We start from the raw sequence: 15,525 nt of genomic DNA on the forward strand, positions 1-15,525 counted from the left end.
GACAAAGAATGCTGAGTTGCATCCAAAGAACACCATACCTACTGTGAAGCATGGGGGTGGAAACATCATGCTTTGGGGCTGTTTTTCTGCAAAGGGACCAGGACGACTGATCCGTGTAAAGGAAAGAATGAATGGGGCCATGTATCGTGAGATTTTGAGTGAAAACCTCCTTCCATCAGCAAGGGCATTGAAGATGAAACGTGACTGGGTCTTTCAGCATGACAATGATCCCAAACACACCGCCCGGGCAACGAAGGAGTGGCTTCGTAAGAAGCATTTCAAGGTCCTGGAGTGGCCTAGCCAGTCTCCAGATCTCAACCCCATAGATAATCTTTGGAGGGAGTTGAAAGTCCGTGTTGCCCAGCGACAGCCCCAAAACATCACTGCGCTAGAGGAGATCTGCATGGAGGAATGGGCCAAAATACCAGCAACAGTGTGTGAAAACCTTGTGAAGACTTACAGAAAACGTTTGACCTGTGTCATTGCCAACAAAGGGTATATAACAAAGTATTGAGAAACTTTTGTTATTGACCAAATACTTATTTTCCACCATAATTTGCAAATAAATTCATAAAAAAATCCTACAATGTGATTTTCTGGAGAAAAAAAATCTCATTTTGTCTGTCATAGTTGACGTGTACCTATGATGAAAATTACAGGCCTCTCTCATCTTTTTAAGTGGGAGAACATGCACAATTGGTGGCTGACTAAATACTTTTTTCCCCCACTGTATATCTATAGAACCTACACTATGATCCAGAGGTGATAAAATACACCATTAAATAACACACTGAATAAATTAAATTATAATTCCACATATAGTAGGCATACTGTACATTCCGGATAGTCTCTCCTCTCTCTGGTGAGAGTGATAACATAAACGTCAAATCGCATAGCTAGCTAGAGTAGGTGACATTTGGTTCTGACTTCCGAGATAACCTAGGACATATGCATTTTAACTAGTTTATTTTTGCTTTGCACAAGATGACACTGCTTTGCCCATACATACTGTAATGACCTTGCTAGATCATAATTGAACAATCGTCCAGACGGAGGATCGAGTTTACGAATTCTCAGATTATTAACCAAACTCAACACAGGCTACTGTTTGCCCGTAGCCCACGCCAAATAAATCCAGGATACCCGTATAAAACAACCGTGACCACCTCAGAAGTATACCCCTGGATGGGAGGCTTCCTCCCTGTCATCTCCCCTGGATGGGAGGCTTCCTTCCTGTCATCTCCCCTGGATGGGAGGCTTCCTTCCTGTCATCTCCCCTGGATGGGAGGCTTCCTTCCTGTCATCTCCCCTGGATGGGAGGCTTCCTTCCTGTCATCTCCCCTGGATGGGAGGCTTCCTTCCTGTCATCTCCTCTGGATGGGAGGCTTCCCTCCTGTCATCTCCCCTGGATGGGAGGCTTCCTTCCTGTCATCTCCTCTGGATGGGAGGCTTCCCTCCTGTCATCTCCTCTGGATGGGAGGCTTCCTTCCTGTCATCTCCTCTGGATGGGAGGCTTCCTTCCTGTCATCTCCCCTGGATGGGAGGCTTCCTTCCTGTCATCTCCCCTGGATGGGAGGCTTCCTTCCTGTCATCTCCCCTGGATGGGAGGCTTCCTTCCTGTCATCTCCCCTGGATGGGAGGCTTCCTTCCTGTCATCTCCTCTGGATGGGAGGCTTCCTTCCTGTCATCTCCTCTGGATGGGAGGCTTCCTTCCTGTCATCTCCTCTGGATGGGAGGATGGAGAGAAGAAAGGAAGGAGGGAGTAACTGGGGAGGAGAGCGAGAGAAGGGCGGGGCCACTGATTCAGGAGATAATCAGACATCCATTATTGTTCTCCTAGAACACTATTTTAAATAAAGTTTACGTCCCAAATGGTAAATTTTTTTAGTGCACTGCTTTTGACTGGGGCCCATAGGGCTCTGGTCAAAAGTAAGGCGCATTGTAGGGACTAAGGTGCTATTTGGGCCACAAGCTTAAACCCTTTTCCTGATGTGCTCAAATATGAGTTGGAATGGGTATCTTTTTAATAGCTGCAGATAAGGTCATAATCCAAAACGCAGGCAGTCATTTTTTAATGACTTTCAGTCCTAATTAAACGTTATGTAAAAAGTGACTGCTGCGTTGAGGACGTGCCTGTCGTCCCCATGGTCCAACGGTCTATTATTGTAGCTATCAGGACCGAGGCTTGGCCTGGGAAGACCTGGTGAATATAGATGGTGAAAAGAGTTGGAATGTTCTTTCAACAAATAGACTTTGGATTTAGAATCAACTAATCCCCTCAATGAGAGCCAATGTCAAAGAGTTCACAGTGGAACTCAGAACATGGAACGCTGGGAGAGATCAACTCGAATTCAAAGTTTCAGTGAGAGTTTGTCTATGTCACTACTCACGTGGACTTGAGGGTGACATAAAGATACACTATTGAAGTTATGTCGTGAATTCTTTACCTCAAACCTCAGTGTTGACCGTAGGCCCATAGTTCATATGCATATTATAATATTCATCTATTTCTTATCTCATGAAACCATTCTTATTTTTGTCTTTATCACAGACTGAGGAGATCAGACCGGCAGCAAGCAGAAAACCTCAGCAGGAATTTGCTCTTAAATACACTGAACAAAAATATAAACACAACAAGTAAAGTGTTGGTCCCATGTTTCATTAGCTGAAATAAAAGATCCCAGATATTTTCCATATGCACAAAAAGCGTATTTCTATCAGATTTTGTGCACAAATTTGTTTACATCCCTGTTAGTGAGCATTTCTCCTTTGCCAAGATAATCCATCCACCTGACAGGTGTGGCATATCAAGAAGCTGATTAAACAGCATGATCATTACACAGGTGCACCTTGTTCTGGGGACAATTAAAAGGCCACTTTAAAATGCACAGTTTTGTCACACAACACAATGCCACAGATGTCTCAAGTTTTGAGGGAGCGCACAATTGGCATGCTGACTGCAGGAATGTCCACCAGAGCTGTTGCCAGAGAATTGAATGTTTTCTACCATAAGCCGTCATTTTTGAGAATTTGGCAGTACGTCCAACCGGCCTCACAACCGCAGACCACATGTATAGTGTGGTGTGGGAGAGCGGTTTGCTGATGTCAACATTGTGAACAGAATGCCCCATGGTGGCAGGTGGGCATAAGCTATGGACGACGAACACAATTGCTTTTTATCGATGGCAATTTAAATGCACAGAGATACCGTGATGAGATCCCGAAGACCATTGTGAGGCCCATTTTTTTTTAAAGGTGTCTGTGACCAACAGATGCATATCTGTATTCCCAGTCATGTGAAAATCACAGATTAGGGCCTAATGAATTGATTTCAATTGACTGATTCCTTTATATGAACTGTAACTCAGTAAAATCTTTGAAATTGTTGCATGTTGCGTTTATATTTTTGTTCAGTATAAATCGTTACGTCCCACTATGTTTGACCTCCCAAGAGACGTGGTTGCAATAAATAGACGGCTTGTACTATTAGTTTGTTGCCTTTTAGCCCCACCTAGTGAGTGGTCACAATATAGATATTCTAATGGCCAAAAAAACAAGCTTGGGCTATTTCTTTGAGAGAACACAAATACATGTAACTGCCAAAATAAAGGAAACACCAACGTAACATGTCTTAATAGGGCGTTGGGCCACCACGAGTCAGAAGAACAGTTTAAATGCGCCTTGGCGTAGATTCTCCAAGTGTCTGGATCTCTATTGGAGGGATGAGACACCAATCTTTCACAATAGATTTGATAATTTGGTGTTTTGTTGATGGTGCTGGAAAACGCGGTCTCAGGCGTCGCTCCGGAATCTATCATAAGTGTTCAATTGGGTTGAGATCTGGTGACTGAGACGTCCGTGGCATATGGTTAACATCGTTTTCGTGCTCATCAAACCATTCAGTGACCACTCGTGCCCTGTGGATGGGGGACATTGTCATGGTCAGATCATTGCCATGGTAGCAAACAATTATGACCAGACCCTAAGCATGATGGGATGTTCATTGCTTATTTAACTCAGGAACCACACCTGATACTGATTCAATATACTTTGTAGCCTTCATTAACTCAAGCGTTTCCATTATATTGCCAGTTACTCATGTGTGTAAGAACATTTGTAACATTTGTTCAACATGAATGAAAAATAAAACAATAAAATACACTACATGACCAAAAGTATGTGGACACCTGCTCGTCGAACATCTCATTCCAAAATCATGGGCATTAATATGGAGTTGGTCCCCCCCCCCCTTTGCTGCTATAAAAGCCTCCACTCTTCTGGGAAGGCTTTCCACTAGATGTTGGAACATTGCTGTGGGGACTTGCTTCCATTCAGTCACAATAGCATTAGTGAGGTCGGGCACTGATGTTGGGCGTTTAAGCCTGGCTCGCAGTCGGCGTTCCAATTCATCCCAAAGGTGTTAGATGAATTGAGGTCAGGGCTCTGTGCAGGCCAGTCAAGTTCTTCCACACTGATCTCGACAAACCATTTCTGTATGGACGTCACTTTGTGAACGGGGGCTAACACAGGAAAGGGCCTTCCCCAAACTGTTGCCACAAAGTTGGAAGCACAGAATTGTCTAGGATGTCATTGTATGCTGTAGCGTTAAGATTTCCCTTCACTGGAACTAAGGGGCCTAGCCCGAACCATGAAAAACAGCCCCAGACCATTATTCCTCCTCCACCAAACTTTACAGTTGGCACTATGCATTCAGGCAGGTAGCATTCTCCTGGCATTCGCCAAACCCAGATTCGCCCATCAGACTGTCAGATGGTGAAGCGTGTTTCATCACTCCAGAGAACGTGTTTCCACTGCTCAAGAGTCCAATTGCGTTGAGCTTTACACCACTCCAGCCGACGCTTGGCATTGCACATTGTGATCTTAGGCTTGTGTGCATCTGCTCAGCCATGGAAACCCATTTCATGAAGTTCCCGGTGAACAGTTATTGTGTTGACGTTACTTCCAGAGGCAGTTTGGAACTCGGTTGTGAGTGTTGCAACCAAGGACAGACAAGTTATACGCCCTACGCGCTTCAGCACTGGACGGTCCTTTCTGTGAGCTTGTCTGGCCTACCACTTCGCGGCTGACATTTCCACTTCACAATAACAGCACTTACAATTGACCGGTGCAGCTCTAGCAGGGCAGAAATTTGACTTGTAGGAAAGGTGCCACGTTGAAAGTCACTGAGCTCTTCAGTAAAACCATTCTACTGCCAATGTTTGTCTATGGAGATTGCAGGGCTGTGTGCTTGATTTTATACACCTGGCAGCAACGGGCGTGGCTGAAATAGCTGAATCCACTAATTTGAAGGGGCGTCCACATACTTTTGTATATATAGTGTATGTACTGCCGAATGATGTAAACTGTATAAACCCTGGATTGCTGATGCTATGTATTGGCCATTGAGAGGCTTTGAAGCCACAGTATTGGCACTCCCCAGTAGGAGCAGTCCTCCTTAAGAATGAATGGAATTCTACAGTATTTCAGTTAAATGTTTCAAGGACAAAATTACATGTATTTAAGTATTTTTGTTGTAGCGCGGACTGTAAAATTAGAACTTTCTAACCCTATTTTAAAAGTATGCATTAATGTGTCTGTAATAGAATAAACGTGGCAAAAACAAATTCTACAGCGTCCAAACTATTTTTACACTGGTGGGGGCCAAGATCGAGGCACGTCGGCTTCGAAACAGAGTCCCCTGTTAGTAATCTAATATATACAGTGGCTTGCGAAAGTTTTCACCCCCCTTGGAATTTTTCCTATTTTGTTGCCTTACAACCTGGAATTAAAATTGATTTTTTTTTTTGGGGGGGGGGTTGTATCATTTGATTTACACAACATGCCTACCACTTTGAAGATACCAAATATTTTTTATTGTGAAACAAACAAGAAATAAGACAAAAAAACAGAAAACTTGAGCCTGCATAACTATTCACCCCCCCAAAGTCAATACTTTGTAGAGCCACCTTTGGCAGCAATTGCAGCTGCAAGTCTCTTGGGGTATGTATCTATGAGCTTGGCACATCTAGCCACTGGGATTTTTGCCCATTCTTCAAGGCAAAACTGCTCTAGCTTCTTCAAGTTGGATGGGTTCCGCTGGTGTACAGCAATCTTTAAGTCATACCACAGATTCTCAATTGGATTGAGGTCTGGCCTTTGACTAGGCCATTCCAATACATTTAAATGTTTCCCCTTAAACCACTCGAGTGTTGCTTTAGCAGTATGCTTAGGGTCATTGTCCTGCTGGAAGGTGAACCTCCGTTCCAGTCTCAAATCTCTGGAAGACTGAAACATGTTTCCCTCAAGAATTTCCCTGTATTTAGCGGCATCCATCATTCCTTCAATTCTGACCAGTTTCCCAGTCCCTGCCGAAAAAAACATCCCAAAAGCATGATGCACTGTGGGAATGGTGTTCTTGGGGTGATGAGAGGTGTTGGGTTTGCGCCAGACATGGCGTTTTCCTTGATGGCCAAAAAGCTCAATTTTAGTCTCATCTGACCAGAGTACCTTCTTCCATATGTTTGGGAAGTCTCCCACATGGCTTTTGGCGAACACCAAACATGTTTGATTATTATTTTCTTTAAGCAATGTATTTTTGCTGGCCACTCTTCCGTAAAGCCCAGCTCTGTGGAATGTACGGCTTAAAGTGGTCCTATGGACAGATACTCCAATCTCCGCTGTGGAGCTTTGCAGCTCCTTCAGGGTTATCTTTGGTCTCTTTGTTGCCTCTCTGATTAATGCCCTCCTTGCCTGGACCATGAGTTTTGGTGGGCGGCCCTCTCTTGGCAGGTTTGTTGTGGTGCCATATTCTTTCCCTTTTTTAATAATGGATTTAAATGGTGCTCCGTGGGATGTTCAAAGTTTCAGATATTTTTTTATTATAACCCAACCCTGATCTGTACTTCTCCACAACTTTGTCCCTGACCTGTTTGGAGAGCTCCTTAGTCTTCATGGTGCCGCTTGCTTGGTGGTGCCCCTTGCTTAGTGGTGTTGCAGACTCTGGGGCCTTTCAGAACAGGTGTATATTTACTGAGATCATGTGACAGATCATGTGACACTTGCACACAGGTGGACTTTATTTAACTAATTATGTGACTTCTGAAGGTAATTGGTTGTACCAGATCTTATTTAGGGGCTTCATAGCAAATGGGGTGAATACATATGCATGCACCACTTATCCGTTATTTATATATTTCGAATTTTCTGAAACAAGTTATTATTTTTATTTCACTTCACCAATTTGGACTATTTTGTGTAAGTCCATTACATGAAATCCAAATAAAAATCCATTTAAATTACAGGTTGTAATGCAACAAAATAGGAAAAACGCAGAGGGGGATGAATACTTTTGCAAGGCACTGTAAATCATTGGTACTTCCAAGGGAAATTTACGCTAAACTGTGCACATGTATAACCCTACCACGGATCTGATCAATTTACATGTGTTACGTTACAGTGGAGATTAACATTGAGATAGATTTGACTTGTTACACATAGACAAGAGAAAAGGTTTACTTCAAAGTTTAAGTTTATTGAGCTTTAAGAGCAGAATGTGAATTAAGTTGAGCTGGGTTGGTGGTGATTCCGGATCAGTGCCTTGGGTTCTGTCTTTCTGCTCGATGACCATGTTCCCTTTCAACCCATGATCTGCAGAGGAAAGGAAAGACAATTAATTAGACCAGGATTCAGACATTTGCCCAAAATACAGTCAGTATTGTTGCTGAGACGGGGACACCAATTCGACTAATTAAAATGTGCATAACAATGCCATAGACAAGCTTGGAGAGAAATGAAGTAATTGTTCTCCTCCTGTCCCCTAGCTATACAGTACGTACCCCGTTCATCCAGCTGATGTAAGCAGACACACGGGTGAAGACGGTGGGCTTGCGAATGGCGTTGCATCCAGAAGAGGACACGAAGCTTGCCACTCCGTGGACGTAGTACTGACCGTTGACCTGGCAGTTCAGGGGGCCGCCAGAGTCTCCCTAGAACGATGGAGAGGGAGCTTCACCAGGGAAAGATACTTACAACACATCAATTATTTGTTTATAAATATGTAAGCAATGACATCATTTAAATTATAAAGAAAATAAACTACATTTAATTAATCCAAAAACATGTTGTAGTGTCCTCAGTAGTGCCCCACTAAGAGAACAGGTAAGATGTTAGAACACAAAAATAAAAATAAATAAAAAGATGTTAGAACGAGAGAGGCAGGGTCGCAGGTTCAAACCCTGGAACAACCAACATTTAAACAAATTATTCCATTACACTATTCTTACATTGCATCCAGCGTTGGCTCCGCCTCCGGCGCAGACCATGGAGGTCTTGATAGTAGATCCCCACCAGCCAGAGCTGGAGCAGGTCTGGTGGTCAACGCTGGGCAGCAAAGCCTGCTTCAGGCTGTTGGACAGAGAACCGCCGGCTATAGGAAGGACAAGTGGACACGTTAGAGAAGATAACAGGATGGGGATCATAGTGCATACGGCTAGATAAACGTATAGAAAAAAGAGAGACAACTATAAACTAGCCACAAATATAAGTCTACAAATATTAACCCAAAAACCATTTCCCAGTTCGGTTACTGTTAACTACTTATGCAACTCACTGGAGGTGCGTCCCCATCCGGTGATGTAGCAGGGGTTGTTGTTGGGCAGGATCTGGTCAGATGGAGGCAGAGCAGCCAGCTGGACAGCAGAGTTCAGGGAAGCCTCGGTGGACAGACGCAGCAGGGCGATGTCATATCTGAGGGTTAAAGGAACACAACGTCAGATCTGAGGGTTAAAGGAACACAATGTCAGATCTGAGGGTTAAAGGAACACAACGTCAGATCTGAGGGTTAAAGGAACACAACGTCAGATCTGAGGGTTAAAGGAACACAATGTCAGATCTGAGGGTTAAAGGAACACAACGTCAGATCTGAGGGTTAAAGGAACACAATGTCAGATCTGAGGGTTAAAGGAACACAATGTCAGATCTGAGGGTTAAAGGAACACAATGTCATTTCTGAGGGTTAAAGGAACACAATGTCAGATCTGAGGGTTAAAGGAACACAACGTCCAGAAGGCTTCATTTTCACCTCAGGTCATAAATCTTCCTTCATCCTAACCTTCCTCCTGTTCTGTGGCACTTCACCCCCTAGCACATCTACTTAATACTGGGATAATTCTCCAGATAACTGTTATTATAACCGGACCACAGAACACTTATTTTTAAAGATCTAATAAAACGGCACAACATGGTATCATTAGAACGTGTCAAAATAGTGACATTTAACTAGTGTAGCTAAATTCAAAACCAATCACTGACGCGATTTTAAACTTCAACTGAAATAACAATTGATTCCAAATGAGTTCCGTACCCTGCAGCGACGTTGTTGGAGTTCCACCCGTTGTGGATGTAGACCTGGCTGACGGTCAGGATCTGTTCCTTACCCTCGTTGCTGTTCAGGTGGTGGTCTCCCAGAACCACACGCCAAGTCCTCTGGCTGGAGACACACACACAATAATACATTGGTCACTTAGGAAGTCACTTAGGAAGTTATACAACATACATCCATTTTATAGCGATCTTAAAGTTGGAATCTGTCGCCGTGAAACTGCCACGTACGTTAGGCCTACTCTAAACTACAAACAAAAAAACTATCAATTTATAAACTTTTAAAATGGTACGTACCCAATAATACATTGGTCACTTAGGAAGTTACATCCATATCTTATGAATGGCATTTTAATGAAAATTCGAACTCGCTGTTTATCTTGTATAATCTATTTGTATCTGTCATGTGTTGTTTATTTGTGTAACGTTAACTCTTGTAGCTATTCTATAATGTCTTCCTTTGTCCTACCTGTCCACACAGTGAGCAGCAGTCATGACCCATCCCCTCCTGATCAGACTACCTCCGCATGTGTGGTAGTAGGAGCTGCCAGACAAATACTGGAGAGAGATCTGAGGACAAGAGAGCAAGAGAGAGAGAGGGGTGAGAGAGAGAGAGAGAGAGAGAGAGAGGGGTGAGAGAGAGAGAGAGAGAGAAAGAGAGAGAGAGAGAGAGAGGGGGGGTGAGAGAGAGAGAGAGAGAGAGAGAGAGAGAGAGAGAGAGAGAGGTGAAAGGAGGATGTTAAAGATGAGGAGATTCAATAGCTGAAGGGAGGAGAGGATTAGAACAAAAAAAAGGTTTGTCACTTTTTAAAAGACTGAGTTGTTGCTCACCAGACCTGGGATAACCAGAGGGTGCTCACCAGACCTGGGATAACCAGAGGGTGCTCACCAGACCTGGGATAACTAGAGGGTGCTCACCAGACCTGGGATAACTAGAGGGTGCTCACCAGACCTGGGATAACTAGAGGGTGCTCACCAGACCTGGGATAACCAGAGGGTGCTCACCAGACCTGGGATAACTAGAGGGTGCTCACCAGACCTGGGATAACTAGAGGGTGCTCACCAGACCTGGGATAACTAGAGGGTGCTCACCAGACCTGGGATAACCAGAGGGTGCTCACCAGACCTGGGATAACCAGAGGGTGCTCACCAGACCTGGGATAACCAGAGGTGCTCACCAGACCTGGGATAACCAGAGGGTGCTCACCAGACCTGGGATAACCAGAGGTGCTCACCAGACCTGGGATAACCAGAGGGTGCTCACCAGACCTGGGATAACCAGAGGTGCTCACCAGACCTGGGATAACCAGAGGGTGCTCACCAGACCTGGGATAACCAGAGGGTGCTCACCAGACCTGGGATAACCAGAGGTGCTCACCAGACCTGGGATAACCAGAGGGTGCTCACCAGACCTGGGATAACCAGAGGGTGCTCACCAGACCTGGGATAACTAGAGGGTGCTCACCAGACCTGGGATAACTAGAGGGTGCTCACCAGACCTGGGATAACTAGAGGGTGCACACCAGACCTGGGATAACCAGAGGGTGCTCACCAGACCTGGGATAACCAGAGGGTGCTCACCATACCTGGGATAACCAGAGGTGCTCACCAGACCTGGGATAACCAGAGGGTGCTCACCAGACCTGGGATAACCAGAGGTGCTCACCAGACCTGGGATAACCAGAGGGTGCTCACCAGACCTGGGATAACCAGAGGTGCTCACCAGACCTGGGATAACCAGAGGGTGCTCACCAGACCTAGGATAACCAGAGGGTGCTCACCAGACCTGGGATAACCAGAGGGTGCTCACCAGACCTGGGATAACTATAGTTTTAACTCTGCGTTGTGGAAAGTAACTATTCTTCTGGTGAACAAATAGTAACTTGGGAGGTGATAACTATCTGAATACACATCCCAAAAAATTACTACTTTTCTAAACTATTTGAATACAGACCTGAGAAAGCAACTTTATATATATATATATATATTTGAATACAGATCTCAGAAAGTAAGTACTTTTTTAAAACTATTTGAATACACATCCCAAAAAATGACAACTTTTAAAAACTATTTGAATACAGACCTGAGAAAGCAACTTTATATATATATATATATTTGAATACAGATCTCAGGAAGTGACTACTTCTCTGAAACTATTGATTGGATTGGCTGTCTTCAACTAATGGCAGGGCTGTATTTGCAGGGCTGTATTTGCAGGGCTGTATTTGTAGGGCTGTATTTGCAGGGCTGTGTTTGCAGGGCTGTGTTTGCAGGGCTGTGTTTGCAGGGCTGTGTTTGCAGGGCTGTATTTGCAGGGCTGTATTTGCAGGGCTGTATTTGAAGGGCTGTATTTGCAGGGCTGTATTTGCAGGGCTGTATTTGCAGGGCTGTATTTCCAGGGCTGTATTTGCAGGGCTGTATTTGCAGGGCTGTATTTGCAGGGCTGTATTTGCAGGGCTGTATTTGCAGGGCTGTATTTGCAGGGCTGTATTTACAGGGCTGTATTTGCAGGGCTGTATTTGCAGGGCTGTATTTGCAGGGCTGTATTTGAAGGGCTGTATTTGCAGGGCTGTATTTGCAGGGCTGTATTTGAAGGGCTGTATTTGAAGGGCTGTATTTGCAGGGCTGTATTTGAAGGGCTGTATTTCAAGGGCTGTATTTCAAGGGCTGTATTTGAAGGGCTGTATTTGCAGGGCTGTATTTGAAGGGCTGTATTTGAAGGGCTGTATTTGCAGGGCTGTATTTGAAGGGCTGTATTTGCAGGGCTGTATTTGCAGGGCTGTATTTCCAGGGCTGTATTTGCAGGGCTGTATGTGGAACGGCATGTTGCAGATAGAAATACAGTAAATAGAGCACACCCAATCTCCTATTCCAATCTATCTGACAGTCATATTGGATCTACACAATACCATTTCTATCTGAACATTCTGTAAATGTCCATTCTCCTGAATGTCCATTGCCCCATGTGTACATAATCAAGTCAAACCAATTAACCAAGGATATTTTGTACAGATAAGTATAAATAAGTTGTGATGCTCAACTACTGTATGACTCTTTCAACATGCCACTGAAAAGGTTGAACGCTGCAATTAATTTTATAATACCTGAAAATACTGCAGAGTACTTCAATGCCATTTGCAAACATTGCAAACAGCAAGTTGGATGCTTAGCAAAAACAACTCCGAAACTCTTTGTCCATCTGAGGGTAAGTTTTCTTGTTTCAAACACACACTATACCATCTTTAAAGGGATAGTTTAGTACGAATACAAAACTAATATGATATTCTCCACCTTGGCTGTAGTTGATTCAAGAAGACAGTTTTGGGATATTTAGTTTCCTTTCGACACTTAATAGTCATATTTTGTTACTGTTAGCATTCTCAGTAACACATAACATTAAACTGTTCTTGTGCCTGTGTAATACAAATCTAATTACCTTTGGAGCAATATCTTATTACCATGTTGTTACAGTAATACTTTGGTAATTGCATTTTAATTGCATAGCAATGAGCTGAGAGTTAGTAACTACAGTACACAAGAGGAATATTGACCGTTCCTTATTCCACTTGTGATAACTCCAGTATTATGCAATTCTCAAGCAATTTCCAAAGTGGTATTTGGTATTTTATTAGGATCCCCATTAGCTGTTGCGAAAGCAGTAGCTACTCTTCCTGGGGTCCACACAAAACATGAAACATGACATAATACAGAACATTAATAGACAAGAACAGCTCAAGGACAGAACTACATCAATTTTTTAAAAGGCATATCAATACATACACACAAACTATCTAGGTCAAATAGGGGAGAGGCGTTGTGCCGTGAGGTGTTGCTTTTATCTGTTTGTAACATGTAAAGCAACACCCGTGTAACAACAATGTTGCTAGCGCAATAAATCACACAGCTACTACACATGTATAAGAACTGGATGTCAAGTGTTACTGCATTATCTTATGTCTCACGCATTATCAAAATATATTTGTTATTCATTTTGAAGATGCAAAAGTGGTCTACTCTAATGCTGAGGTGATTCCATGTCCCTCGTGTATTTAATTATTTACTATAGGCTATATTAAGATTAATATCTAGCCCTCCAAACCATGTGCTAATGATCATATATTTACACTAATTCAATCAACTGTTGTAGTTCTTGGTTCTTCATCAAATATTTGGCAGCCATCAATTACATGTTTTTTTTTTTTTTGGGGGGGGGGTTTCAAATCACTTGCAAATACCTTCAAATATTATTTGTTTTTCCGAGACCTGTATTTCAATATCAAAGAAAACAATTGCATTTTAGTTGAAACTCTATATAAAGTACACTGAGTGTACAAAACATTAAGAAAACCTGCTGTGGCAAACACTGGAGTCAACACTGGCCAGCATCCCTGTGGAACGCTTTCAACACCTTGTAGAGTCCATGCCCCGGCGAATTGAGGCTGTTCTGAGGGAAAAAGGGGGTGCAACTCAATATTAGGAAGGTGTTCTTAATGTTTTGTACACTCAGTGTATATTTGACTACCTTGAGTATTTGAAAAGTTAGAATTTTCAAATAAACTACAAAATACAACTATTTTCCGCCTAGGTCTGATGCTCACAGTTTTATTCAAGTAACATCTCTCAACAGTAATATTTTTCTTGCCTGGCCCCAGATCTGTTTGTATCATTGCCAACTCCTCTGACAGCGGAGTATCGACGAGTTGGCTGAAGCACATTTAGTACAGGCCTGGGATCAGGCTAATGTTTTACCTGCCAGGGCCAGGAGTTGGGTTGGGCGACCTCACCACCCACAACTCTCTGCTCAGGAACATCTTCCAGGTATCTGGGCTGCGGCACCAGATCCACAGCCAGCACTGCAGGAGATTACAGGACAGAAACACACAGCTAAAGTAGATTTCTTCTGGATGCTGTACATACTCAAAGAGAGAGAGAGAGAGAAAGAGAGAAAATGTAGAGAGAGAAAGGGAGTCTGAATAAGAAAAGAGAGGGAATGAGAGTGAACGAGGGGGGAAATATAAAGGCAGACAGAGAGAGTGTCCGGAAGAAATTCAGTTCTTACCCAGGGCTGCGAGAACGCTCAACAGGACGAACCTCAGCATGTTTTCAGTCTGTTAGTGTCAGTCTGTCCTTATGGAATATTCCTGTCCCTGTTTTATACCTTCGGGTGGCATGACACCCCACCTGACCCCCTCCTGTCTGGTCTGGATCGACCAGGGTGTAGGGGTGCGTCCCAAATCACACCCTATTCTGTGCACTTTGTGGGAATAAAATGTAATTTGGGACGTAGGTGTGCTGTACTTTCAGATTGGCAACAGATGGTGTAGAATGGAACTGCTGCAGCTGTTATTATTTGCACAAGATAAGCAAAAAGGCAAACAAAAATACTCGCATGAAAAAACAAAATGAAGAGTCGAGGGTTAAAATCTTGACAAATCACATTGGAGCCTTTATTGAAGTGTACAGAGTATTTCAAACATCTTATTAAAATTAATCTTTGATCTCCAACACCATTAAAACAGTCATATTTTCCAATAATTAAATAAGATAAGGCTATGATTCTGGGAAAATCCACTGTACAGTAATACAGCTGGATCTGCTAACCCTAACCCAGGTAGTGTACAGTAATACAGCTGGATCCGCTAACCCTAACCCAGGTAGTGTACAGTAATACAGCTGGATCCGCTAACCCTAACCCAGGTAGTGTACAGTAATACAGCTGGATCCGCTAACCCTAACCCAGGTAGTGTACAGTAATACAGCTGGATCCGCTAACCCTAACCCAGGTAGTGTACAGTAATACAGCTGGATCTGCTAACCCTAACCCAGGTAGTGTACAGTAATACAGCTGGATCTGCTAACCCTAACCCAGGTAGTGTATAGTAATACAGCTGGATCCGCTAACCCTAACCCAGGTAGTGTACAGTAATACAGCTGGATCCGCTAACCCTAACCCAGGTAGTGTACAGTAATACAGCTGGATCCGCTAACCCTAACCCAGGTAGTGTACAGTAATACAGCTGGATCCGCTAACCCTAACCCAGGTAGTGTACAGTAATACAGCTGGATCCGCTAACCCTAACCCAGGTAGTGTACAGTAATACAGCTGGATCCGCTAACCCTAACCCAGGTAGTGTACAGTAATACAGC

General features: G+C 43.5%; 1 protein-coding gene across 1 annotated transcript; it reads right to left on the reverse strand.

The window, feature by feature from the left end:
* Positions 1–7,298: 7,298 nt before the first annotated feature.
* On the reverse strand, positions 7,299–14,487 carry LOC311138966 (elastase-1). Its single transcript, XM_084173784.1, has 8 exons — positions 14,438–14,487; positions 14,128–14,231; positions 9,848–9,948; positions 9,362–9,487; positions 8,609–8,745; positions 8,283–8,425; positions 7,836–7,985; positions 7,299–7,647 (listed from the first exon to the last, which is right to left on the reverse strand). Exons 1-8 carry the CDS (start codon positions 14,475–14,477, stop codon positions 7,636–7,638), a joined length of 813 nt encoding a protein of 270 aa, XP_084029910.1. The 5' UTR covers positions 14,478–14,487; the 3' UTR covers positions 7,299–7,635.
* Between the last annotated feature and the right edge of the window lie 1,038 nt (positions 14,488–15,525).

Source organism: Coregonus lavaretus (genome assembly GCF_964263955.1).
Source record: "Coregonus lavaretus genome assembly, chromosome: 12".
Lineage (NCBI taxonomy): Eukaryota > Metazoa > Chordata > Actinopteri > Salmoniformes > Salmonidae > Coregonus > Coregonus lavaretus.

What these genes read in the sequence shown, in the direction of transcription:
- LOC311138966 (XM_084173784.1), bottom strand. Translation starts at nt 14,477, where the DNA reads ATGCTGAGGTTCGTCCTGTTGAGCGTTCTCGCAGCCCTGG. An exon ending in CCAACTCCTGGCCCTGGCAG is followed by an intron (nt 9,949 to 14,127) that starts GTAAAACATTAG and finishes TCTTGTCCTCAG; the next exon opens with ATCTCTCTCCAGTATTTGTC. An exon ending in GAGCCAACGCTGGATGCAAT is followed by an intron (nt 7,986 to 8,282) that starts GTAAGAATAGTG and finishes CCATCGTTCTAG; the next exon opens with GGAGACTCTGGCGGCCCCCT.